At 33.3% G+C, this 26914-nt stretch overlaps 6 protein-coding genes across 16 annotated transcripts; 1 reads left to right on the top strand and 5 right to left on the bottom strand.

Moving 5' to 3' along the window:
* Positions 1 to 513: 513 nt before the first annotated feature.
* On the bottom strand, positions 514 to 5939 carry LOC112904052 (homeobox protein ceh-9-like). Of its 2 annotated transcripts, XM_025973226.1 has the most exons (3): positions 5249 to 5939; positions 2965 to 3179; positions 514 to 831 (listed from the first exon to the last, which is right to left on the bottom strand). In XM_025973226.1, the coding sequence occupies exons 1-3, from the start codon at positions 5544 to 5546 to the stop codon at positions 664 to 666; spliced, it is 681 nt and encodes a 226-aa protein (XP_025829011.1). In that variant the 5' UTR covers positions 5547 to 5939; the 3' UTR covers positions 514 to 663. The 2 variants fall into 2 exon arrangements, with proteins under 2 accessions (XP_025829011.1, XP_025829010.1); XM_025973225.1 differs by lacking the exons at positions 2965 to 3179; positions 5249 to 5939 and adding an exon at positions 1048 to 2904.
* A 284-nt stretch (positions 5940 to 6223) lies between these two features.
* On the bottom strand, positions 6224 to 11546 carry LOC108739116 (UPF0565 protein C2orf69 homolog). 3 transcript variants are annotated; one of them, XM_018472850.2, is made up of 6 exons: positions 11390 to 11546; positions 8609 to 8775; positions 7734 to 7876; positions 7464 to 7671; positions 6657 to 6990; positions 6224 to 6567 (listed from the first exon to the last, which is right to left on the bottom strand). In XM_018472850.2, the coding sequence occupies exons 2-6, from the start codon at positions 8762 to 8764 to the stop codon at positions 6368 to 6370; spliced, it is 1041 nt and encodes a 346-aa protein (XP_018328352.1). In that variant the 5' UTR covers positions 8765 to 8775; positions 11390 to 11546; the 3' UTR covers positions 6224 to 6367. The 3 variants fall into 3 exon arrangements, with proteins under 3 accessions (XP_018328352.1, XP_018328350.1, XP_018328351.1); XM_018472848.1 differs by lacking the exon at positions 11390 to 11546 and adding an exon at positions 9375 to 9460; XM_018472849.1 differs by lacking the exon at positions 11390 to 11546 and adding an exon at positions 9375 to 9460 and having other exon boundaries at positions 7749 to 7876.
* Positions 8690 to 11234, bottom strand: LOC108739117 (potassium channel subfamily K member 2). 2 transcript variants are annotated; one of them, XM_025973239.1, is made up of 3 exons: positions 10935 to 11234; positions 10394 to 10584; positions 8690 to 10277 (listed from the first exon to the last, which is right to left on the bottom strand). In XM_025973239.1, exon 3 carries the CDS (start codon positions 9896 to 9898, stop codon positions 8867 to 8869), a length of 1032 nt encoding a protein of 343 aa, XP_025829024.1. In that variant the 5' UTR covers positions 9899 to 10277; positions 10394 to 10584; positions 10935 to 11234; the 3' UTR covers positions 8690 to 8866. The 2 variants fall into 2 exon arrangements, with proteins under 2 accessions (XP_025829024.1, XP_025829023.1); XM_025973238.1 differs by having other exon boundaries at positions 10394 to 11234.
* A 226-nt stretch (positions 11547 to 11772) lies between the features above and the next one.
* On the top strand, positions 11773 to 15996 carry LOC108739114 (tripeptidyl-peptidase 2). The gene has a single exon (XM_018472847.1). It carries the CDS (start codon positions 12095 to 12097, stop codon positions 15914 to 15916), a length of 3822 nt encoding a protein of 1273 aa, XP_018328349.1. The 5' UTR covers positions 11773 to 12094; the 3' UTR covers positions 15917 to 15996.
* A 111-nt stretch (positions 15997 to 16107) lies between these two features.
* On the bottom strand, positions 16108 to 25838 carry LOC108739113 (protein polybromo-1). 7 transcript variants are annotated; one of them, XM_025973228.1, is made up of 22 exons: positions 25436 to 25838; positions 25061 to 25371; positions 24480 to 24921; positions 24242 to 24421; positions 23898 to 24185; positions 23719 to 23814; positions 23098 to 23298; positions 22721 to 23034; positions 22530 to 22662; positions 22103 to 22476; positions 21162 to 21883; positions 20878 to 21107; positions 20659 to 20825; positions 20430 to 20602; positions 20201 to 20373; positions 19902 to 19967; positions 19648 to 19800; positions 18625 to 18885; positions 17620 to 17900; positions 17490 to 17560; positions 16453 to 16558; positions 16108 to 16398 (listed from the first exon to the last, which is right to left on the bottom strand). In XM_025973228.1, exons 1-22 carry the CDS (start codon positions 25610 to 25612, stop codon positions 16176 to 16178), a joined length of 5142 nt encoding a protein of 1713 aa, XP_025829013.1. In that variant the 5' UTR covers positions 25613 to 25838; the 3' UTR covers positions 16108 to 16175. The 7 variants fall into 7 exon arrangements, with proteins under 7 accessions (XP_025829013.1, XP_025829014.1, XP_025829016.1 ...); XM_025973229.1 differs by having other exon boundaries at positions 21162 to 21853; XM_025973231.1 differs by having other exon boundaries at positions 21162 to 21853; positions 23098 to 23268.
* Positions 25839 to 26067: 229 nt separating this feature from the next.
* Positions 26068 to 26902, bottom strand: LOC112904056 (60S ribosome subunit biogenesis protein NIP7 homolog). Its single transcript, XM_025973242.1, has 3 exons — positions 26721 to 26902; positions 26433 to 26658; positions 26068 to 26382 (listed from the first exon to the last, which is right to left on the bottom strand). The coding sequence occupies exons 1-3, from the start codon at positions 26774 to 26776 to the stop codon at positions 26122 to 26124; spliced, it is 543 nt and encodes a 180-aa protein (XP_025829027.1). The 5' UTR covers positions 26777 to 26902; the 3' UTR covers positions 26068 to 26121.
* Positions 26903 to 26914: the final 12 nt, after the last annotated feature.

The following is a 26914-nucleotide window of genomic DNA, read 5'->3' as shown; positions in this document are numbered from 1 at the left end:
ATTTGAAGCATTGGAAATAACTCCATACTCTTCTCCACCTGATCTCCCAGATGTAATGAAATCACAAGAAAGTAATGGACAGGAAAAGTCTTAAAATGTGAATAATTAGTTGCTTTTAAGACTTGTTTCCTTTGGTTAATTTTAATTGACTGTATAAAGCAAATTATTGTGCAGTTGCACGGGTATTTATAACATAATTTTATAGTTTCTTGCAGCAAACTTTAACAATTAATAATAATTTAAAAACTGATCAGCATAATAAGAGAGTTTTCAATATTATTTGTTTTTATTATTACCATACCTTTTAAAAAGATCTTTTTTAATTTAATTTATGATTAGATTCAAAGGCAATTAACAGCTTGTATGTATCCAGTTTTTTTTGTTAATAAATGTTATTTTTAGACATTGAAAAGAATATTATTTCTTATATAAATGTCCATTTAAATTATGAAAACATTAATTAATTAAGTAGGTCCTATACTATTTTGGTTGTTTTCTAATTAAACAATCTAATTATTTGAGACAGTTTAATTGTTTAAGAGATCTATAAAAGTTTACATAATTAATTAAATCCAAAAAATACTTAAGTAAATGTGTTATCTTTAAATAATTAATAGGTCATATTGTTAAAATAAACAATTATTTCTACAGGTAATTAGAAGTCTATAGTGCACTTCTTCTCAATGGTGATGTAGATCTGGAAAGGTCAATTTCACCCAATTCATTCTCACTATCATCATTATAAATTCCTTTTACTGATTCTGAAGAATTTGAAGAAACACTATTACATCGCCTCCATTTGGCTCTTCTATTTTGAAACCATGTCTTTACCTAAAAAGATGTTGAATAAAATCACTGGCAATCAAATAAATAAAAGCAGTTGCAAAAAGAGGAGCAGATTAGCAGGATTAGAATTTGATTACAGCAAAAGAATGAGCTCTTGAGTTATAAACTCAAGTCTTACCATAAAATATCTTTTTTTATTACTTCTATAATGTAAAAAGAGAAAATAAGCTTAGAATTGATTCAAAAACATTTGATTCTCACTTGAACAGGATAAAACATATTAACTGAATCTAGATTATTTTTCTTGTTTGAATCAGAATTTGGCAATAACTTTTCATATTTCACATTTTTGGAATCTCGACTCTGTTTTTCAATTATTTCTGAACTACGAAATTGCTCTGCTAACAAGAATTCTGAAGAAGGACCTTCTTCGTCTTCTAGAACTTTTTCCATTTCACAGGATGGCTGTTTGCTGTTCATACTTCTTTTACTTAAACTTTGTCTGCTGTTTAATTTCTTTAAACATTCATTACATATACAAGAAGTCATTTCAGTGCCAATTGATTGGGTGATTTTGATTCGATTTTTACTACTTTTGCTTTTCTTTTTTGATATTTTTTCCGAGGATTTCGTTTCTGACTTTTTTCTTTCAACACTTACACTTATTGTATTATCTTTGTATTCTTTAGTTTCATCTTTTTTTTTGTTTTTTTGTTCTTGCCATGATTCTAAGCACTTCGAGTTCTCATGATATACAGATTGGTCTGTGTGTTTGTTCAGTATATTTCTATTTTTATTTATGTTTTCATCGTTATCGTTTTTAACTTCTTTATTTTTTAGTCGATCGTCTTCTACTGAAACATTCTCTGTATCAGGGAAGGAGAACATTACAGAACATTTATTATTCGTTTCTGATACATTCGTTTCTTTTATTTCGCCAGTCAAAGCTTCTTTTACTTCTTTCCTAATTTTATCCTTTAACTTCTGTTCTATTTCTAATGAAGAAAAATCAGAAAAACTGTGAGACTTTTTTAATTCAATATGATTAGCAGCATTTGCTAATACATTTTTATTCAGTATTTTTCCATTTTCATTTTCATATGGATTTTTGTCTTTTAACTTATTAGCATCTTTAGAAGTGGAGTCAACGTTAATATTATCTAGTTTTTGACTTTTAATTTTCTTTGAAGAACTATTATCAGTTTTTGATTTATAATTTTTGCTTGTAGATTTTTTGTTAATAGCTTTTAATGTTTTTGGATCAACTGGTACAGTTTCTGTTGAGCAGGTTTTAGTGTGCTTCACAGGGAGACTTTTAGTTTTTTCCTTTTGTGCGTTTCGAGCTATTATTTTTACCAAAGCATTTTCGACGTCCACATTTATTTTCTTCATCGTTTCAGTAACTTGTCTATTTGTGTTGTTAAGAGCTTCGAAAATTTCTTTGTTGGTGTTTCTTATAGTTTGGATTATGCATTGCATTTCTGCCATTGTGCCCGAAGTTTTTGATGAACTTTGCCATTTAGAGCCTGTTGCATTGTGACCCGAAGAAATGTGTGTGTTTATCTTAGAATTATGTGAATATTGGGAAGAGACGTCGGAAAATATTTCTCCAGAAATTGAACCGAAAGGCTTTTCTAAATTTTGGTTGTTGCAATATCTATTCGGTATTGGACCTTTAAATGTGAAATTTCTGTCCTCGAGCTTGCTGTTGGCTTGAATTTTTGCCATAACTGGATGAGTATTGATAGGAATTTGATTTCTTATTGTACTAGTTTCGATTCTGCTTGCTCTGCTTGGTACTGGGGAGGAAATTAGATTTCTACTGTTACGAATTACTTCACATAGAGCGGATGCAAATGGTAAAGCATCATTAGCTACTGTGGGGAAGTCCTCATGTTCATTTTCTGGTATTTTTATTTTGGAACTTAGTATTCTTTTATAGGCCATTTTATTAGATAAAGTCTTCAATTCTTACCCCGATAATTAAACATGATTCGTGATTGGCAATAACATGATTTTTTATGGTAGTTTCATCATTTTTGAGTATTTTTTTTAATTAACATTAAATTTAGAAGTTTCTATCAAATTACACCCACACTAAGAAATTGTCATTTTATTGTCAAAGTGACATCAAGTAAAAAAAAATTAATGTGTTAATAATAATTTGATTTCTTTTACCTGCCTATCTGACAATTTTAAAGAATTTGCTAAAATTCTTCGATCCTCAGGGCTAAGATATTTGTGAACGCTGAATCTTTTTTCCAGAGCTTCTGTTTGTGAAGTTGTAAATCGAACTTGGCCCCCTTTTCTCTTTGAATAATGCGAATAAGAAAGAGGTAATAAAGGGCCATGAGGGGTCCAGTACCTCGTCCTCGAATATAGTGAAGAACATCCTAAAAAATATATCATTTCAATCCATCTTTATAAAATAATACTTATGAAAATAATTTACTTCCAAACAATTTCATATCTTCTTTTTACAAATTAATCAATGCTTTATTCAGAATATAATTTTTTGTCGAATTTATTTTATCCAGTAGTTAATAGAATTGGTTTTAGGTTTAATCATAAGTGTATGTGATCATAAATTATTTACTTGATCCAGTGTATTATGTTAAAGATAAAAAGCACAGGAGGTAGATTGAAACAATTTTATTAGCTAATCGGGAATATTTTGCTTGGCAGACTCATAAATTATTGTATTATACTTAACTTTGTTTTTTCGATAAGTTGCTACTTAATATTTCCAAGCAATAAAAGAAAATGTTTATAATCGTCAGCAAAAACATACATATAAGTGCTAATAATTTTACGAAAGCAAATCGCTATTTCTTTTTTTATTTATATAAACCTATCNTATTTTGTAATGAATAAAAACAGGAAGCGTTTAAATTTTTGATGGATTGTTTTTATTTCCGCTCATTTTTTTATAGGGAAATAGAAGTCGGTGATCATTTTCAATTACTTAAAAAATAATGGAAAAGTAATTGCATGTTGTACTCGAAATTCAAGTAGATATGTAATTTAAGGAACATTAATTAACTTCAGAGACAGATGTTTGAAAAGCGCAAAAATGTCGCGTTCACTCGTAAAGAAATATAAATCTTATTTTAAGCTCCAATACTTAATACAGATAATTTGTAACACCTTTGAAAATCGATCAAATATCATTCCGGATCTATAATTTCTGATAAAGTTGTCAAATACGCTTATACGACGATCAATCGTTCCAATAATCTCCCTTTGCGTTTGTATTTTTATCATTTTGCGACCTGTTTAACAACTGATTAAGCTGTATAAAATATGACAGGAAAATATACCTACCTATATTAGAAATAAAAAGACGACGAATCGTTTTATCGGGGCTTCTGCCATAAGCGAGAGCTTTTCAATATTAAACTCTTTATGTCCATTAGACGGTAGAAAAACTCGTTGTAAATCTTTCAATCGGATCAAATATTAATCTGACGATGACGCGTTACGCAAATATCTACCATATTTATTTAACTAGGTATTGGAAAATTAATGGACAATCATTTTTTTATTAAATTTTTCAGGATATCAATTGCTTTTATTAGTTTCAAAACAGAAGGAAACTTGTGTACTTTTGATCTTTTTTGTATGAGAATTTAACACGTAATATCAATTTTGCTTTTTATAAAAATCTGTCGTTTAGACATCAAAATAATATTAAAAAATAGATTGCCAAGGTGCCATTAAGAATAAATAGATGTTTTGTCCTTCGATTTTTTTTATCGAGGTAGATTTATTTATATTTAGGTACATGCTTTTATACAGTACCAGTTATATTCGATGGATTCAATAAAATCTCGTAAGTGAACTATCGATTTTATTGATTGATTAATAAAAGCCCTTTTATATATCTCATATATGAAGTATTTACCTTTTTTATAATTTAGGAAGCAAAACACTCGGTATATCGCAACACATTCGATTCTTTTTTGTCATAATTATTCACACGTTAATGTAATTCTGATATGAAATGTAAACCCCTGGTTATATGCCTATGAAAAGTGCCATTTTTACACTCTAGACATGATGTACCTAATGTTAAGATTTTTTAAAATTAAAATTAACTGATAATTAACTTCATAATCAAAAAAATGTGCAATTACTAAACAAACATTAATTAACTTATTAGCATCTTTAGAAGTGGAGTCAACGTTAATATTATCTAGTTTTTGACTTTTAATTTTCTTTGAAGAACTATTATCAGTTTTTGATNTTAATGTAATTCTGATATGAAATGTAAACCCCTGGTTATATGCCTATGAAAAGTGCCATTTTTACACTCTAGACATGATGTACCTAATGTTAAGATTTTTTAAAATTAAAATTAACTGATAATTAACTTCATAATCAAAAAAATGTGCAATTACTAAACAAACATTAACAACTCAGCTTTTTGAATTATTTTAAGAATAACAATTTTTTTACTTACCCCTTTCGACATAGGAATTCAAAGATTGAAGGGACAATAGCATATCACAATTGTACATATCAGTACAACGTTTAACATTTTCTAAGTCATTTACGGAATAGTATGGTAAATGCGGGCTGTTTTGCAAAGTTTGTTGTAAAATACTTCCATTACAATGACCAATGGTGCTTAAATATTTCCAAAACTCCGTTTTCGAATGGTCAAAATTTGGGGATGCAGCTGACGTCGTGGCGCACATTTTTAAGGAAGCGCGATTTATGTCGTCTTTTTTTAATATGTCGTCAATAAGAAACGACATTTTTATAAAGCAAATGAATTGAAAACCAATAAATAAAAATACTCTGCCACAATTAAAAACAATAATTAATTATTATATTATTACCATCAAAACACGCGGAGGCGCATGTGACAGTCGTTAGTGCGAAATAAGCAAAACACCCGTCTGAAAGGTGTAATATGCGACAAAAACTACATAATCCCTGATAGACCGATGATGAACTATCTGCAGGAATTTAATTTAGGCTTTAATTTATGTACTTTTCAGATAACTATTAGCCATTCCGATCGGAATTACTTGTGCAAATCGATTCTTATCATAGCATACAACTCCTATTCGGCATTTCATAACTTAGTTTTTACTTTCGTTACACTCCTATAATTATAATTGTAGACATTCAATAGTGCGAACAGCACATAATGCAAACCCCGCATAATACGAACAATTGATCTCAAAAATTGATATTTTGCCATAGCTGTTCAATCATGGGTTAATTTTGTAATGAAAAAAGGATCACATTCGGTCAATTTATTAGAAGTACCATATACAAAAATAAATAATATTAATAATAATGAGAAAGAATCAAATATTACAACAAGAAAGGACAATAAATGAAGAGGACAATTATTATCAATGAAAATGTCAATAGTTTCTTAAAAGGTAATAATAAGTCTTACTCAAAATATTTACAAGGAACGATAGCAACAAAAATTTAATGTTCGATAATAACAACAATAATAACATTATCAGGGAATAAAATTTCAATTGCACTGTCGTTATCGTCACAAGAAAGTTAGAGAAACAGGAAAAATCATGTAACATTTCCTAACTACTAATAAATATCAATTGGTGGGGTTTATCACGGTCAATACGTCAAAATGTGTATACAGATTGGGAAGGGATGATTCAAAGTGAACAGACCTATCGATATTTGCACCCAATTTTTGTAACATCTCCGTAAACATCTTCTCTTCTTTTTTTATCCACGGTCTTCTATCATCAGTTATTTGATACGGAGTTACTCGTACATGTACCCTAATACCTACAACAGAAAACAACCATCTTTATTTTAGGCATTAAAAGTCAAATTATAAATAATTATGAAAAAAAATCAGTCCCTTATGTTCTTACCAAGTCTTGTAAGTGTTTCGAGAAGACTACGCGAAGTAATCCAGGTATTTTTTCCACCAGAATGCCCCCCATCTAGCCAGTACATGTCTTTTATTCTGGACACGATGGACATGGATGTATTATCATCGGGGGTGAGTGTTTTCAAGTAATGGAACTCGTACAGAAATTGATTCAGTACCACACAGCCTTTACTGAAGCCGATTAAGATCAGATTGTTTTTGTGCAATTTTATCCCCTCCCTCCACCAGTACTTTGCAGGATTTAAATTCTTCAAAGAAGAAACTTCAATAGAAGTTGACGATGGTAACGAATTTCGAAAAAATTGCAGTTCGTTCTGCAGCAATAAAGAAAGTGTAAAAATAATTTAAAACGTACTGTAATATTGTTTATTGAGAAAAGACGTCACGATCTGGCGCCACAAGAAAACTAAAAATAAATTATAACTCCTGCAATTTGCTTTTTTTACTAAATACAAAAAAAAAAGTGGAACACTTTCTTCAAATTGCGTTACAAGATACAGTAGATGTTTACCAGACTACTAACATTTGCTCTTAACACGCAAAGTTATTAGTTTATTTTGGCACCGTGCCACTGGAAATTAATTAGATTTCAAACAAGAATTGCCAGCTTCTAAGAAACAATTCGTCGAAATTTAGGAAATTGCCCCATTTTATTTTATTTTGTTTGGCATTCAAAGAAAATCTTTAAAATTTCCAATTTTCAAACACATTTCTGCTATCGTTATTATTCGACAAGTGTTTATTCAACAGTATATAAAAAATACTATGTTTTCTTTCAAAAATATACCTCAGTGCTATCGTCTTGACAAAGAAACGAATTATTACAGACTAATTTTTCGAGCTGTCCAATACTGGCAGTCTCCAGTCTTTCACTAATCATCTCAAGCAGTTTTTCCAGATGCTGGAGGGCAAAGTGCATGGGCGTGTGTTCTGGGACACCGCAGTTATTGCATGGGACAAAATTTTCGAATGAGCTAAACGTCTTGTATTCTATCCTGAAAACAAGAATCTTTGTACAGTTTATACAGGCTACATGAAAAATAAAAAGAGTACACACATTAGAATAACCAACCTATAGGGTCTAACGACTACGACGTGGCAGTCTTGAAATTGGGACCGAATTAAACGACCGGTATCCTCCAGGTTCCATTTTATGTAGTGCTTGTGATCCCTATGGGATTGCATATTTTCTGGGAAGTCCTAATAAAAAAATGCCTATATTTATTACTAAGATGGGCACAGATTTATTTGTTTTTGAACAGTATAAAAGATCATACGAAAATAGTAATAACAGAAAATGCACATTTTTTAATTATGACGTAATTAGCACTGCGGACAATTAACAGTCAAATTGCAAAATGCAAAAGATCGTTTGACTAGTAAATGTGGGTGTTAGTGGTGTCTAGTTCAACGGAGTTGGAAGTGAAAACTGGCATGCTCTGAACATGTTTCATGTTCGAAACAATTACACAGGATGAATATAAATTTATTCAGATATTGACTTTGAGACGTCGCCAACTGCACTTCCCGCATTATATGGATGATTAATGCATCATCAATTATATTAGTTGGGTTTACTTTGAACGTCCCAGATAATCGAAGGAAACTGTTTTTCAACGCTAACAAAGTCACAATGAGAAAAAATGACCTAAAATTGTCTGCTTACTTAAGAAATATGCATTAAGATAAACAGAATCGCATATATTTAACAATCGTTATCGTAGAAATAGGTGAGCTATTTATAACGATCGTAAAATTAAAAGGAAAAGATTCTGTTTAACATACGTGGATTGCAGAGTGTATTTTTAGAATGAAAATTAGCAAAAATTTAACGCGTTACAAAATTTACAGTCTCATTAATTATGCGATCTGTTCAAACTGGTAATTAAATGGTAGGAAGCATGAAAATAAATATCCAGGTTTTGTAAGTACCTGGACATCTCCTCCAAAGAAGACGACGGTGCTGGGTTCGCTGGAGGGGGTTGCAGGGGGACAGTAGACGACATCATTTGTCCTCCCACCATATCCATCAACATTGCGTAGTCGAAAAGCGCGAATTTCGGGTGATACTCCACCCGACATATTCATACACGTCACATCTACAAGAAAAAGACCGTATTACGTTCTTTACTATGTCCATAACTAATCTAATTTCGTCATTTGGTTATCGCCACCGCCCTCGACTAAAATCTATATGTTTCTATTACGTTTACGACATCGACTTTTGCTACAGCACGTCATTAAACGCAACCTTGTGTCTTCTAGGCACTGATAGATGTCTTCTTTAAGTTCTTGAACCTTAACTTGTACCTCTTCGCGCATAAGGTTGTAACACATCGCAACCAAACCTAACCCGACTAGCATATAAATAAAATTGATAACAAGTTTAGTTTGACTGCCGCTCCTAGAGTCCGATATATTTGCTCCGGGAACTAGGTCACCGAATCCAATCTTGCACAAACTTGTGACGCAAAAATATGTACTGTCCAAATAGTTCCATTTTTCCCATTCAGCGAACATAATGGCCCCTGTGAGTACATACGCTCCAATTACCCACAGACAAGCAGTGGACGGAACTATTATTCTTTTCGGGGGTTCGTTTACACCCCTTTCAGTACTACATTCGTACAGCCATGTGTAACCCCAACGAAAGACTCCCGCGAGGACTTCCCCCATGTTCATAAAATAGAGTACGTACAAAGGTATTCCGAATACGGCATAGATTACGGTGACGCCTTTTCCCCAAGGAGTTCTGGGCACCATATTCCCATATCCTACCATCGTGATTATGCTTAGGGAAAACATTAGAGCAGCAGAATAGGACCAAATCTCGCCCGGAGTACGACCATCATATCCTTTTTTTATGGAATGCACTATATTCTCTTGATAACGTTTCAAAGTCTTATTTACAGTTTTCCTGAAGTCGGTCTCGTTAAATATGTTCTGTGTAGCTACTATGTCCCACAATTCTTCGACGCACGCATTTCTCCACTGAATCACTTGAAGATATTCCGTGTCATCCCTGTCTTTTTCGATGTGCATGAACCCTGCGGCTCCTATCATCGTATAACCGACCACTAAGCCGCCAACTCCAACTTGGGTGCACATGAAGGCTATGATTTTACGACAACAGTCTATTATTTTTTCACGGGGATCGGCGTCGCTGGTCGACGAAGATTCCCTACTGCGTACAGAACTGCGAAAGGAGCGACGAGATTCCATTGTACACCAGAAGGCTCTGTGACGTGTTGAGCCTTCGATAGCTCGGACCCGAGTGGCCAATGTATTTTATTCGTTGTATTTATAACATACATTGGCACTAGGCCAAGACGGCGGGAGTGAAAAGAACGAAATAAAGTGTCTGTAATTATTCATTCTAAGAAAAAGTGGGAGCTCGATATGTGGACGGGATTGCTAACTGACTTAAAACTGTACCCAGACTCATTTAATGGGCTTGGTGGTAATGACCTCTTAAAAACTTTACAACAGTTCATCATTTAGGATCATTCTGGGGTCTTTTCATAATTTCTTTTATTAAAGATTTGCTTTTTAAAGGTATTTTGCTTATTGGTATTTTCAAGAAAATTCGTTACTTGTTCATCTAAAAAGAATAAATAAAAACAGGACTGAGAATAAATAAAATTAACATTATTAAATATTGTATTATCAAATAAATATCAAATTTAAAAACTTTAAAAAATGTAAAGTTCTTCTTACTTTCTAAAATTCTTTGGCATTTGTTAGAAAGACTAAAAATATAAACCTATTACAAGAATTACACCCAAACAAAAGTATATTGCTAAATTGTGTACATCAACTCCAATTTAAATTGAACTGCTGATAAATATTACATTATTTCTATTAAATGGAACTTTTTCAATAATATTGTGGTACTCTAGTTGTGTTTCCTAAAAGTAAAATTCAATGTAATCACAATCAAAAACATACAGTGAGTTTATATTTAATCATTTAATTAAGATTAAAGTCTTCTGACTAATCATTCAATAATTTTTGGCATTTAGTAATAAATAAAGCTTGGTACAATTTCAGATCTTATTTATAGGAGAGATTATACAGAAACTACACTATTTTATAGGCCATCAAAAGAGCACTTTTGTTCATAATTTGTAGGAACAAATGTATTATGTATCTTGTACAAAGACTAAGAAAATAAATAAGGATCGAGACATGTATTAGCCTAGAAATAATAATGTGGCACTTAAATAATAGACAATTTATCCAAAAGACATATAGAAACCTGTGAACTCCTCTAGGATATGAAAATAGAATACATTTATGTTAAATGTAGCAGTTGCTAGAAATCCAATTCTTCGCATTGACATAAACAAAAACACCCTAAAAATATGTTTGGCAAATGGGGGTTTTAACTAAATGTAAACTTTTAAAACTGTAAATAAAGTAACAAATTATCACAAAATATTTACAAGCAGATATACAAAACAATAGGATAGTTATATGTAGTTAGCAAGTAAACAACAACTACTGAAAGTTAAAGTAATGTTGCCATTACTAAAGGAAAAATAATCTTATTTTAAAAAAATACTTTTATATGCAATTGGCAAGGTAACACTAAGTAAATAATTACTTATCAAGAAATAAAAATGTGAATATTGTAAAAGAACTATTAAGTTGTAAAATTTACAGTAAGTGTCATTGAATTATAAAATAATTAACAGCTATATTTTTACTTACCAACTTTCCAAATCAATAAGAAACATTGTAGCCTTCTTATAAAATTAATATTCGGTATCTAAATAATCCTAAAATTAATTTTTAAAGCCTTATTTTAATTTTCATCACATAACACCTACAAATTGATGGATAATATGACAGTTCCCCCACCTTCACTTTTCAATTTCACTTGTCACCAACTTTTAAAAAATACGGTGGACATTAATTTTCATTCAATGTACGTTTGTTTTATATTAATAAAAATTTTAATAACTTGTAAACACATTAATTTATGTATTCTTTTTATGGTTTTAGATTACAATTCTGTTTCAAATGTTTTTCAAATTTGATTTGGGTATTTTCTATGGTTTAGATAGTTGGCATTTTTCGCATATCTGTAGATAACATATGGTAATTTGTAAAGTTTGTTAACCTAACTTATTAATACCTTGTTACCCAATTTAATTTGTTTCATCATAGTCATTTTTTTATAAAGGAGATTATTTTATTTGGATAAACAATTTATTTATTGTAAATTTCATTAGTTACTGGATTAAATTTTATATAAAAGTAATCTTGCTAGAAAGTGACGTGTCATCATTACAACTGATGGAATGTGGAAAAGTGCCGAAATTAAATAAATGAAGTATGATAACCTTTATAGTTTGTAGTTAAAATATGACTACAAAACATATATTTACTTTGATCTCGTAATTTAATTGTAAAATGCCCGAGAACTCTATTGACATCGAGTTCCCTGTTGGGGACCTTCTACCAAAAAAGGAAACAGAAGTTACTTCATTTTTATCAAAATATCCAAATTATGATGGAAGGGACGTCGTAATTGCCATATTAGACTCTGGTGTAGATCCTGGAGCACCTGGGCTTCAAAAAACTTCAGATGGAAAGGTTAAAGTAATTGAGAGATTTGATTGTAGTGGCTGTGGTGATATATCACTTTCTGGGCCTGTTGAAGCTGCTAAAGGGGGTTTTCTAACTGGACTTACTGGGCGTAAATTAAAGATTCCATCAAACTGGCCAAGCCCTCAAGGTGGATATCGATTAGGTGTTAAATCTGCCTTTGACCTCTACCCTGAGAAGCTTAAGAAAAGAATTCAAGATGAACGCAAGGAAAAGTTTTGGATTAATCAACATAAGCTAAACATTGCTCATGTTACCAGAAACTTAGTGAGTTTTGAAGAAGGAATTTCAGAAACAGCAACTCTCACTGATGATGAGAAATTAACCAAAGAAGAATTGGAAGCCAGGGCAGATGTATTAAATATGATAGATAAAAAGTATTTTGATGCTGGACCAGTATATGATTGTGTAGTATTTAATGATGGAAGAAAATGGAATGCATGTGTTGATACTACTGAAGAAGGCAACTTAGAAAAGTGCAAACTTTTGGGAGAATACTCCAAAACTCATGATTTTACAATATTGACTGAATTAGATCAGTTAAATTATAGCATTAATGTTCATAATGATGGGGAGACACTAGAGTTAGTTGGCTATTGTTCCAGTCATGGTACCCATGTTGCTTCTATTTCTGCAGCATATTTTCCTGATGAGCCAGAAAAAAATGGTATTGCACCTGGTGCCCAAATAGTAGCATTAACAATAGGAGACGGTCGTTTGGGTTCAATGGAAACTGGCACATCATTAGTTAGAGCAATGATAATGCTAATGAAACTTTCAGAAACCAAGTCAGTCCACATTGTCAACACTAGTTATGGAGAGCATGCCCACTGGTCGGATTCTGGACGTGTGGGAAGTTTAATGAGTGATATAGTCAACAAACATGGACTTATATGGGTAGCATCTGTAGGAAACAATGGCCCTGCTCTTAGTACTATTGGTTGTCCTCCTGATATCCATCTGGACACTATTATTGGTGTTGGAGCATATGTTTCTCCTGATATGATGGTAGCAGAATATTCTATGAGACAAAAATTAAATGGAATGTCCTACACTTGGTCTTCAAGAGGGCCTACCACTGACGGAGGTTTCGGGGTAAGCATTTGTGCCCCGGGCGGTGCAATTACGTCGGTACCTAATTTCACATTACGCAGCTCACAATTAATGAATGGAACATCGATGGCTGCACCATATGTATCCGGTGCAATAGCAATTATTTTATCAGGTTTGGATAAGACAAACAAGGAGTGGTCACCTTATAGTGTAAGAAGAGCTTTAGAAAGTGGTGCCATACGTGTAGAAGATGTAGAGCCTCTAGCCCAGGGCCAGGGTCTCCTACAGGTTGAAAAGACTTTTGACATTTTAAACAAGTTTCACAACAGTCCAGAACGGTTTGTAAGGTTCCAAATAAATTGTGGTCTCTCTGGTGACAAAGGAATTTACATTAAGTGTGTGGGCAAATGTCCTAGTCATGAGTGGCCAGTAGACATTGAACCGTTTTTCTTAGAAAGTAATGAAGTAGATGCAAATTATAAAATACAATTTAATCAGCACCTGTCGTTAACTTGTGGAGCTGGATATGTAAGTTATCCAAAACATTTGGATCTCACTAATATGGCCAGAAGAATTTCTATTAAAATTAGCACGGATTCTTTGAAAGCTGGCGTGCATACCACAAGTGTGGATGCCTACGACAGCGGAATTTCAGGGAAAGGACCGGTTTTTCGGATTCCTATCACCATTCTCAAACCTCAAGAACTTGATCCGGTTTCTTTTACGTTTATTGCCGATAAAGTAATTTTCCATCCGAATACAATTAAGCGTCACTTCTTTGTGATACCAGAAAACGCAACTTGGGCTGTTTTTCGCATGAGTTGCCTTGATTCGAATTGTAATGGAAAATTCGTACTGCATTGTATACAACTAATACCGAAAAGAAGTTGCAAATCGTTGGAAACTAATAAAGCAATAACGATATCGAATAATACCGAGAACGTTCAAAGTTTCCCTGTAAAGAGTGGCTATATGTTAGAGGTGGTCATTGCTAAATACTGGGCCAGTTTAGGGGACATGACTGTTCGATATTCGGTATCGTTTCATGGTATTAAACCTAGACAACCGACCATAAACATGCACTGCGCCGATGGAATATACAGGGTGGACGTAGCAACACTGAGAGGGGAAGAAATCGTACCAACTATAACACTTAAAAATGCTGTGCAGATTTTAAAGCCGTCTGAAGTTAAAATAAAACCTCTAACACAAAGAGACGTTATTCCTCCTGGTAGACAGATATATGAACTTATTTTAACATACCATTTTCATCTTATTAAAACTACAGAAGTTTCACCGAAAAATCCACTGCTGAGCAATATGTTGTATGAATCACATTTTGAATCCCAATTGTGGATGATTTTTGATGGAAACAAACAATACCTGGGTTGCGGAGACGCATACCCTTCTAAATATTCTTTGAGACTAGAAAAAGGCGAATACATTATAAGAACACAAATTCGTCATGATCGAAAGGATTATTTAGAAAAATTAATTGATACGCCTTTGTTGCTTAGTCAAAAACTAACAAACACTATAAGTTTGGACGTATTTGGGACATTTAATGACGCCATAATAAATGGAAAAAAGGCAGTATTTGGGCCGAGTTTGAGTCCAACAAATGTGCCTCTATATATAGCACCAATGGCCCCAGATAAATATAACGTTAAACAACAAAACACAACTCATTATTTATCAGGCTTCATAGTATATGCTAAAGATGATTTAGGCAGAAGGGTAGATACATACCCATTCAAGTATGTTTTTCATCAAGGAGGTCCAATCAAAAGGTCTCCGCCGCCAGTTAAGTATGAAAGAACAAGAACAAAAAAAGAAGAGTACAAAGAAATTTTGAGAGATCTAAAAACGACGTGGATATCAAAAATGGAAACTCAAGAAGATGCCGAAAGATTGTATGAGGAAGTAAAACGAGAATTTCCGGACAATCCTCAAGCACACGTCCACATGTTACAATTTCTTGACCCTATGGATGTAAAGAAACAACTGCCCGGATTAAATAGAGAAGACATTCAAAAATACAACGTCCAAGACATACAAACCAAAATTTTTCCTATATGTCAAGCAACCATAGGGAGTATAGATCAGAATGCCCTACTTGCTTATTTTGCCTTGAAGTCCGATAATAGATTGGACGCTGTTAAAATACGAAGCGTTATGGAAAGACAAAGAAGCGCCCTTATCGAAACCTTGTGCAGAAAAGGAATCGGTTTATGTAAACTTTATCAGTATGTGCAGTTTGAAGCTGGGCCCGCGAGAAAGGTAAGCAAAGAAGAAATAGCAAATGTATGGAGGGAACTTAGCAAATTCACAGATCCAAATGATCGTAATGCAGCCACAAATGTATCGGTATTCGCCTTTTGGCACGCTGCTGCACACAAACACTACGGGAGACTGTTGAGGTATTTCTTACGCCATCAAGAGGACAAAGGATATTTTAAGGAAATGGATGAAAGATGCGTTGAACTTTGTGAACTGTTAGAGTGGTCCTATATAGTAAAATATTTACAGAACAACATGAGTTCTAAATACCCAACAGACTATAGACCGTTTTGAAATAGTTAATACTGTTATTTAAAATTTAAGCTTAAATTTATTTTAACTGTAAATAAATGACGATTTTGCGGTACTGCCAGTATGTGTTTTGTCATTTACTTATCTTTTTTGTCAATATAGTGGAGAGTGAGAAAAAATAAAATTAAAAGTTTCTTCAATTAAGTATCAAGTATAAAGAAAAGAAACACTAATTTGGACATATGTTCCTATATATTAGAAAAACAGACATAAAACTTACTAAACGTACAAAAGTAGTTCATTACAAAAGCTTTTGTAGTCCTAGGGTGTCTCTGAGCATCTGATTCCTTAAGTTCCATAAGGCATTTAGCACTTCTTCGGGTTGTTCATATTTCTTTCCCAACCACGTTGCCACATGAGTGAGTTTATCAGGGTCTGGCGGGGGCACAGTCTCTTTTGTGACATTTAATGTCCTTTCCCAAGGTGTTATGTACTTATTATCAGCTTGAAGACCTTCTATATACCTTTGAAAAATGCTTTTTAAAAATTATATTAATAAAAAAAAATATTTAACTGACTTAATATAGGCCTCTGAATGTAGAACCCTCTGAGGTCTTGGAGGAACAGATATAAACATGGGTTCCGGTTGTTTGACTGCAGCAGCTGGCGGATGTGACGTGGAAGCTAAAATAATTTTATTAATAAATCAGAAAAAAACTTTTTATATGTAATGAAAAGAAATAACCTCTGTATAATATTCAACAAATTTCTTTTTACCTGTCGTGCTCGAAGTTGAATGGTTACCAGCAGTAGAATTGAAAGTACTACTGGCTGCTGATTTTCCGCCCGCAAGAACAAAAAATTCTAATATTAAACTTGGATTTTATTTTCAATGATTTACCCANTACTGGAGTATCATTCTGAAATTATATATATATTTTTTATTAAGCACTTTCTTTTATTATGCTATACAGACCTCAACCTCCATGACTTCTTCTAGTTCTCCTTCTTCTGTGTCAGAACGTTCGTCTCGTAGAGCTCCGGTAACTGCAGAAAGTTACGTACTGGTTCTTAATCGCTTATTTCGAATTCGTTCGCTAGTAATTTTATTAATAAATCAGAAAAAAACTTTTTATATGTAATGAAAAGAAATAACCTCTGTATAATATTCAACAAATTTCTTTTTACCTGTCGTGCTCGAAGTTGAATGGTTACCAGCAGTAGAATTGAAAGTACTACTGGCTGCTGATTTTCCGCCCGCAAGAACAAAAAATTCTAATATTAAACTTGGATTTTATTTTCAATGATTTACCCAAAACCATTTTATCTACTGACCATCGTTAACAAAAATCCAAAAAGAAAAGGAGCCAAAACTACTGCTCAAAAGGTTCTAATAAAATCTCATCGTTTTTACAATTAAAAACAATTATATAAAAAAAATGTAATAAATTAAAGAAAGACGATTCTATCATCTTTGAATTTATACTACTGGTTATTAATCCTTTATTTTGTAGTACCTACTTATTAAAGGTTTAAACTACAAAGTACATGCAAGAAGTTTTAGATGTCCTATTGTTTAAATTAAAATGAACACCATTATCAATAATTTACTTACGTGGATTAGGTGTGGCGGTTGGGGTAGGTCTTGAAACATTAGGTTGAGGTTTGCTAGATGGCTTGAAATTCCTGTTTAAATCAACAATCTCTTAATTGCTCCTGATGAACTAATAACAACGGAGACTTACTTGCTTCTATTTTCAGGGGGAACACATCGACCATTCCCCTTGTTAATGTGCATGTCCCTAACATGTCTTAATAGACGGGTAATATTCGGGAAGGGTTGCACGTTCTTTTTATTATTTCTGCCACAATTCTTCCACTGGCAATGGAATTCGGAGTCGGGATTCTTTTGGAAGAAACTTTGGACATGACCCTGCTGGTTATCCCTGTCCTTGATAGTGTGCTCAATACAGTCTGATATGTCTTCGAATTGGAAGTCACAACCGTCCCAGAGGCATTCGTACACCTGAAAAGACGAGACAACACGTTTTAAGAGTCCGTTCGAAAAACCTAAAATAATACTTGTTAGTTAATTAAATTAATCATGTGTTAATTAGAAGATGACATTTTAGGCATTTAAAATTTAGGACATTTATATTTTACTTTAGAATTTGACTGAACAGAAAAGTACTTGAGATTAGTTTACATATCTCTCAATATAATTTTTTTTGTAATTAATAACCACTGCTAAGTATCATTAAATTAATTAGAAAAAATTAGTTATGCATTTATTTTTCGAATGTGCTATAATGTAATCAGAATAATTATTATCTAGTGATTAAATAGTAACATTAAAATTAATAACAAATACCAATACGTCACCAGTGCCGTAGCAGTATTTTTTTTATACACAACCACTAATTGTAAGTAGTAGTTAATAACATGATTAGAAAAATTAAAATTAAAGCTTAATAACAAACAATATAAAATCAAAAACGACGAAACTAGGGATAAATAAACTACATCAATCAAAAAACCCAAATGAAAATAAAAATAATAACAGCCGATAAAAAAGCACCGGAGTCTTCATCCGACGTCGTTATATATATATATATATATATGTGTTTGTGATTAATGTGTTAGGTTTGTGTAATTATACAGAGTATCAAAAAAAAGGCGCACATCAACAATACCGTGTTATATCCATGCATATCATAAAAGAGAAGAGTATAACTTTGGTTTGTACTTACTATGTCGACGGGGGGCGGCGGCGGCGGGGGCGTGGGATTGGCAATCTCGTCGATGAGCAGCTGTGCTTTGTTCTCTTCATTCATTTTCGTCGCTTTCTCTTCCCAAGACTGTTTCTCGATCGCAGGCAACGAACGCCACTCATTACCGACAATTTTACTGATTTCACCGAAGTTTGAATCGGGATTGTTTTGCACTACTTGCTTTCGCACCTCCCGTGAGTACAGTATATACCCCGTTACTACTTTGTTCTTGTTTGATTTCTGCGGGCGGAGAAGGCGAATTAATGAACAACCGAACTCTGTGGGCGTTTCTCTTTTTATAATTGCTTTTGCCAAAGGATATCATAATCTTTAAAACTTATAGAAATTCCAATCTGCAATTGAAAAGTCTCCTTTTGGAGTGTAGAAATTCCATGTTGCAGACTCAAATTCGAAACGCATTTTCACCTTCAATTATATTTCTTTTTGTTCAACCCACCCCGCCCAGCTCAGTAAAAATTTATTTAAAATTGTAGTCCACAGAACTCAGTTTAAAATATAATTTATTATTATTGAATGATTTTATTATCTTTCAATTTGAGTTTAAACTTCATATTAATTTTTTTTCTCTCAAGGATTCGCTTATAATTTTGACGGGATTTTAAATTTATGGATAGTGGGGCCCCGCACATGTGAAATGTCCGCCGTGTGTCAAGCCCTCCACCTTGTCGCAAGACTCCTCCATATTATTATGTTTATGCCAAACAAAATATAAAATTAACTGAAAACGAATTAAGTAACAACGCAGAGCTAACTGAACGAAATAGAGACAAAGAAAACTAAATACTTTTCGTTCAGGGAATAATAAAATCGATAATAAATAATAATAAAATCATAATAATAATAATACTTAACAATAATAATAAAAAATAAAAACGCTTCGACTACCAGAGAAATAAAAACACATCCACATAAAATTGTTCACATACACACGACACACGCCATGCCCATAGCTCGCTACGTGATTGGTTGCAGCTAACTTACCTTTTTAGTCGTTGTGGGAGTAGGGGTGCTGGTGGGGGTGGGAACAACAGAAGTTGGGATTTCCCCCGATCCTACTGATGGGGGACCACCGTCTAGAGAATCTTCCATCAACATCTCCATGTCGCTCATTTTTGTTAAGACTGGAGACTGCTCCTAGAATAAACTTCTATTTAATAAATGTATCAAAGTTTAAAGGCAGTAAGCTACTAATTAGTTGTAAGTGTACAAAAAGGGCTTAAAAGTTAGTTACTCACAACTTCAACGGGTATACTTTGGGGTTTTGCCGTCTCTGGGTTGGTCTGGGCAATATCGCTACCCACCTGTAACATTTTGTGTACAATCGGAAAGAGAGACATCCGATAAAATTGAAAGCATTATGTTTGTAATAAGTGTTAAAGTATGTAAACTATTTATTACTTTCCTTCATTCAAGTCAACAACGTTAGATTAGTGACCTTGGAAAATCATAGTAATATACACTTGTATGAATAAACATGTTAATGATAAGGAAAAAAAGGAAACCACATAAGCAGTTAATATTTTACCATGTTTACCTTTGGTGGATTTATAATTTTTGGGAAGTAATAGACCTCGTCTTCTGTCACGGCACTGCAGTGTGTGTGCTTCTTGAGACCGTCGGGAGACAATTTTTTTATTTGTCTGTTTAATTCGTCGTACATCGATGTACAAATGTAGACGTCTGATTCATGAATTTCTGTGATACGACCTGATAAGAAATACATAATAACGTCTTTAAGATAATGTCAAGTACTTTATATTTACATGAAATATATTCGTTGTAATCCAAAACGCTACACTTTCCCATTATACCAACAAGAGGGTTTGTATCTTCCAATGTTGATAAAAATACCTCTTGCTTATAGAACATTCTGTGAGGGTTTAGAGGGATTTCCATCGGAGTAACGAACCAGGGACCTCGAAAGTAACCCTTACCACTAAATGTAGGTAAAAGTTATCAGTTATGTAAATATTAGAATTTTTGGTGTCTTACTCTTTTGTGTCCCAAATGGCATCAATCTGAGCAATCATTTGTCGTCCACCTTCAGCAGCTACATAGACAAAATCACCTGTTTTTATAACTCCACTGCAAATGGTGTTGTACTGCTCGTAATACGTGTTACCATCGTCGATTCCCATACTCGAAAATGCAACCACGTTCTGTACAAAAATAAATAATTTTCGCTTTTTCTATACAACGTTTATCACTTACTGGTTTTTCTTTTTCTATCAATCTCTCCTGCTCTTGTAATTCGGCCAGTTCATCCTTGTGCTTCTCCACACGTTCTCTAAAGACAGACATGACTCTCTTGGGTTCCAATGGGACTTCCCTGGAAATCAAAGTCAAATCCTGTGTTTCTGGAAATACCTTCATTTTCTTAAAACTTCTACTTTTTGTGCTGTAACGTGATTCACAGACGTAAACATCCTTCAGATCAAAACCTAATAAGAAACAAATAAATTACCAAAATAATTTTAATGTAAATGATAAAATACCTTCAGGTCTCATGGTAAAGTACTGCTTCACATTCATGACAGCGCATCTGCCTTTGACTTCCTCCAAGGGCACTGCTATGTGTTTATCTGATTTAAACACCTCTCTTTCCAAAAATTTCCTTGTTGTTACATGATACGTTTCTACAGGTCTTAAGTAATAATTTCCGTAAAGCATCTTTTGTCCTTCATTATTAGTCCAAAGCCGTTCAATGAGCAGTATGTGGGGCTCCAATCCTTTTTCTTTGGGGTCTATATAAATAAACTCTCCAATTTTGAATGTTTGTTGGTCCATCGTCATAGATTCTCCAGTTCCACTAGCACTCGTACTAGAGTTCGATAAAGTAGAGTCTTTTATAACTGAATCGTCAGAACTTCGAGTCTCGCTTTCGTCTTCTAATGACTCCTGGAGGATTTTACTTTGGCGTATGGACTCGACAGCCGACGTAAGATGCATTAAAGTATAACTTAACGCTGGAGAATGTAACAGTTCACCGTTCTTGCACAATTCGTCTCGTTGTTTAATAAAATAAGATTGCAATTCGATGGAGTCTTCAAAGACTTGCGAGTCCGAACGAGATAGGCGGCGTGCCCTTTCGCAGCAAGCAAAGAAATCATCTTGGAACGTATCCAACCTTTTGTAAAGGCCCTTGTCCAAACGACGTTTTATTAAGTCCAAAGACAACGCTCGGACCCTGGAACAAGGAGTCTTGTCGTTGTCGTTGCTGCCGTGTAACAATAGAAAAGTGACACACGTTTTGATGGGATAGTGAAACATTAACATCAATAATAATTACAAACAGAAAAGGAAATGATTTAGTTTTAGAAGTGCAACATGTATATCAATCGTTATATACATATATTTTACTAAAAGAGAAATAAATGACATGTGTACCATCACAATGACCTTCTTCAATAAATTAAAGAAAATGAATGCTACTTACTTTTTTCCATCGACCTCGTCATGCTCAGGGAGCTCTGCCATGGAATCTGAATAACACCGTTCTTCGGCGTCCTGGTGGTTGTAGACGGTAGTAAAAAGGTTGAGAAGAAGATCTTGGACGGCTGCAGGAACGTCAGGAACGGCGTCATCTTCTTCCTTCAGATGATTCTTCGTTTGAAGACAAACTCTTTGAAGAAGTAACGCGTCTTTATATATTTGAGAATCCGGTTCGTTATATTTACAAGCATTGTCAAACATTAGATTGAAATCGTTAAAAAGATCGTCCAACGTTTCGTACAAGTTCGATTTCATCTTCTGAGCGATCTTTTCCATGTCTATAGGATTTTTTATCACCTCGTAATAGTCAGGGTAGTCCTGTAAAAGTTGATAATTATATACTTAGAAAAAAACTGACAAAGTTTTTTTACATTTTTTGATGGCAGCTTCATAAAGATTGCCGAAAGTTGTCGATTGGCTTTGGGTTCTTTGTAGTCTCTAACAGTTTCGTATAGGAAACGACAATTTTTTTCTACTGGCGATAATACTTTCCTAGGTTTCGAACTGTGAAAGGAAATATTTAAAAAATATAAATAATCAATGATAATGTATAAGTACTAACACTCTCAGGACAGTTTTGCGGGTTTCTTTTTCGGGTGTTGGAGGGTTTTGTCCCACTTTTTCCATTAACACTTTTTCTAATAAATTTGCATCTTCATATATCGTTGAGTTTTCTTCATTAAACTGTCGGCAATTGGAAAACATTAATTTAAAGTCGCGTATAAGGTCGTTTTCGTTAGAATACTGCTCAGCCCTAATTTTCTGTTCAATTTCAATAAAATCAATTGGCTCTTCTATAACTTCATAATAATCCGGATACAACTTCTTTGAAGGTTTTTCCATAAACCCTAACAAAGGTTTCCTACCATCTTCGCACTATATAATTAAATATTACTTAGAAAAGAACGCTCTTTGGGAATGAAAAATCGTAATTATTACCGTGTAGTCTAAAAGATGCTTTGCTATTGCATGTAGTTTTTTCTTAAGTGGTATGGGATCTTTGGGGGGTCTACCGCGAGTAAGCGTGCCCGATCCAGTCTGTGGAGTTTTGGACCTGGCGCCGGGTCTCTTACGATTCTTTTCCTCGTTATCCAGTTCGCTGTCTGTGTCCTGGAACAGGACAAGGGCGCTTGCGCGAGTCTTCGACCGAAACGCAAAATCGTTAGTACAAGCAAAGCGAGCAATGTTGAATTTTAATAAAAAAAAAAACGTCTGAAATCCATAAATTACAAAAATACGTGACACATTTGTACATAATATATAGAGATGCCACCCAAGCTTCTAAAAATTAATAGAAAATTCTATTTACATGAAGAAAATGAAGACTGACAAACATAATTTGCAGTACGTGTATAGAAAATTCCTGACTGAAAAAGAAGATGAGTAAAAAGTGAATGAAATGAATGATTAAAATGTTAAACCAATACACAGAGGTAAAATTAGTAATCCATGTTTTAAATAAACCTTCAAAACTCAGAAAAAAGATAATAAAATTATATACTTGGAAAGTGCGTGTATATAGTAACAATGTTAGTACGGAATAAGCAAAGCAGTGCATACCTTTCGGGTTTTGTTAGTGACTCTGTGAGTTACCTGATCTAGATCAAGTAGTTCTTGCACTTTTGCTTGCATCACCTTCTGCAATTTAACGGCGTCCTAAGGAATAAAGAAAAAAAAATAATAATTAGATACTGGCAATTTATATTAGAATGCAGCAGTGTAAATATGTTATAACATACTTTGTAAAGTTTAGATGTTGGTATGTTGTATTTTTTCGCGTTTTCGAACATGATATTCAAGTCGCCCGCAACTTCGCTGACGGTACCGTAGGCGCAGTTCATTAATTTTCTTCTAATTTGGGTAAGTGACAGGGGATTTTTAATTTCGCGATAATAATCGGGATAGAAACGTCGAGAAGGTAATCTCCAAAAGGGGTCGCTTAATAAAACGCCTGCATTACCGGAAACGGTTCGAACTGCTTCAAACAACCTCCATTGGGGGTTGTCAAGATCTACTGGAGGATCATTCTGAAATTATATATATATTTTTTATTAAGCACTTTCTTTTATTATGCTATACAGACCTCAACCTCCATGACTTCTTCTAGTTCTCCTTCTTCTGTGTCAGTCTCTTCGTCTCGTAGAGCTGCGGTAACTGCAGAAAGTGACGTACTGGTTCTTAATCGCTTATTTCGAATTCGTTCGCTGGTCTTTGCCCCAGACAATTTTCCATGTTCTATTTCAATTTTCTTACTCTGTATAATCTAAAGATGAACGTGTAAAATAAATTACGGTTTTCATTATTACTTTTAATAAAAGTACCTTTTTTAGTAACTTAGCATCCCTATAAATTTGTGACCCTGGTTCATTAAATGAAGCAGCATTTTTAGTCATTAAGAGCAGATCTTTTTCTAATTCATTCAAATTACTATATTCAGTACTTTGAATCTTAACAGCTATTGCTCTTAGATCAATAGGATTCTCTATGACATCATAATACTCAGGATATTTCTTTTTTGATGGCAAAAGTTGAAAAGCAGTGTGTAAGGGTCTGTTTTCTGCATCAGTTGCTGTCATTACTGCTGTAAAAAGCTCTTCATAAGGGTTCATATCTTCATCTGGATTTGTTGAAGTCTCTGAAGCCTCTTCATCATCTTTCTTAACATCTATAACTGGGGTTGAGGCCTTCCTTCCAACTTTATTTACTTTTAAGATAAGTTTGCCTTTTGAATCATTTTCTTCTCCATCTTTTGGATCCAACATTCTAAAATAATGCCACTTATAATAAATAAAACAATAAATGTTTGTTTAAAAAAGTCCAACACAGTAATTTTAAAATTACAAGTGAATCTGGTTTGATAATATATATGCATTTGATTTGTTGTTTATAAGTAACAACATACTTGTTCTTGTTGGTGAGAAAAAGATCCCATAGATCACAAGCATCTCTGTACTCTTGGGAGCTTCTTTTATAAAATGCCTTTGCATTGCTAACGATGAGTTCAATGTCAGTCTGTAGATCTTCTATGTCTTCATACTCTTCAGTTTTTAGTTTCTGTTGAACTTTAAGTAAATCAATAGGATTATTCACGACCTCATAATAAGCAGGCTCCTGTCTACGTTTTGGCACTCTTATAAAAGCATCACAGAGTAACAAGCCGTCCTCTTTTTTATGATTTCTAATTGATTCATAAAGTTGTTGGCATTGTTCCATCTACGTAAATTAATTAAATAATCACTATTTAGTGGAATGTTATGTAAAAAAGTGTTATACATACAGGATCTTGTTTTTTGTTTCTTTTTCTTGGAGGGGCACCACTAGAACTGGCTTCTATGCTGTCTAAGGAATCATCCTCTTGACCCCTGCTTGCTATGGAACTTGTTCTTCGCCTTTTACTCATTTTTGATAGAAGATTTGACCGATATTCTAGATATCTCGTGGTAAACCTACTCATATAAACAGCAATGTATTTAATGGCCACTTGGCGACCAGTCTTTTCATTTTCTTCTCAACTTGATTTTGAAAAACACTGTTCACTTGCCTTACTATTTTAATTAGTAATACATATTTGAATACCACTTTTCCGTTACTAAATGGATAAATAATTAACTGTTTTTGTATACAACCGTTAATTTTTATGAAAATCGATTGTTATTAATCCAACTTATACATAACGTCAAAATAGCATTGCAAAATGCGCATGTGCAATTGCAGAACTGTATACAGGGGGTTAAAAATTTGTTAATAATGAGTACAGGGTGATGTTTTTAAACAATGAATATTGTGGAAATTAAAATGAATAGTTTATTCTTTTAATGCTGTTGTAATTATTTCAAAACCGTTAGTTTTAAACTAGTATAATCACAACTATTTAAATATGTGAGTATTAAGTTCAATTAAAAGAATATGTGGATACATAAAAATAATTTATTTTTCATTTAATTACAGACCCTAAATGTTATACTACAAAAGATCTTCTTCTGCTCTGATATATTCTCCTATGTCTGCCTGGTGAAAGCAAACTATAGCTAAAGGATCTGAATGTTTACATTCAGCAGTGGATTTAGCAGCTACCCCAAAACCTAAAGGTATATCTGACATGCTAAAAATAACAACTCCTTGATACTTCTCAGTGCTTTCACTAATTCTTCCTAAGCCTGACTTCTTTATATGATGCCCATATAGAAATTGTTGTTCTGCTGAAGGTTTAAGCCAAATTTTGCACTAAAATTGGAATAGTTAATTTAAAAATAACCTGATATCATTAACAGTACCTGTGCATAGGGAGCAAGATAGTTGAGAGCAGTTATGTTTAAACGAAATTTGTTTGATTTTGTAAATTTGCCAAAGCATGTGCCTAATGATATCAAATGGTCTGGACCAACTGTTTCTGCTAGTTTTAGGACTTTCTCTGATACATAAAACACTCTGTCCTTTTTTTCTCTAAAGCAGTATATCCCATCAGGTCGTTCAATGAGAAGTTTTATATTAGAACCAATACTGAAAAAGGAAACAAAAGGAAAGTGATGAGCAACATGTGAGTAATTTTTGGTTTAACTTACTATTTACACAATTTTTCAAACAAAATTTTAGTTCTTTCCTCTGATAGCCTCTTCATCGTCGTTCTATTTTATTATATCAGTAACCAATTATTATTTCTGATTAAATAAGTAGCAGTAATTACAATATTTGAATACTTCTGCAGTAATGTAAGGTTACACTTATTTTTTAGCATTTTTGTGGTTATGTTTCATAA

This window comes from Agrilus planipennis, unplaced genomic scaffold (genome assembly GCF_000699045.2).
Source record: "Agrilus planipennis isolate EAB-ADULT unplaced genomic scaffold, Apla_2.0 scaffold163, whole genome shotgun sequence".
Classification (NCBI taxonomy): domain Eukaryota; kingdom Metazoa; phylum Arthropoda; class Insecta; order Coleoptera; family Buprestidae; genus Agrilus; species Agrilus planipennis.
Note: the sequence above shows the minus strand (reverse complement) of the source record. Positions and strands in the feature narration are given on the sequence as shown.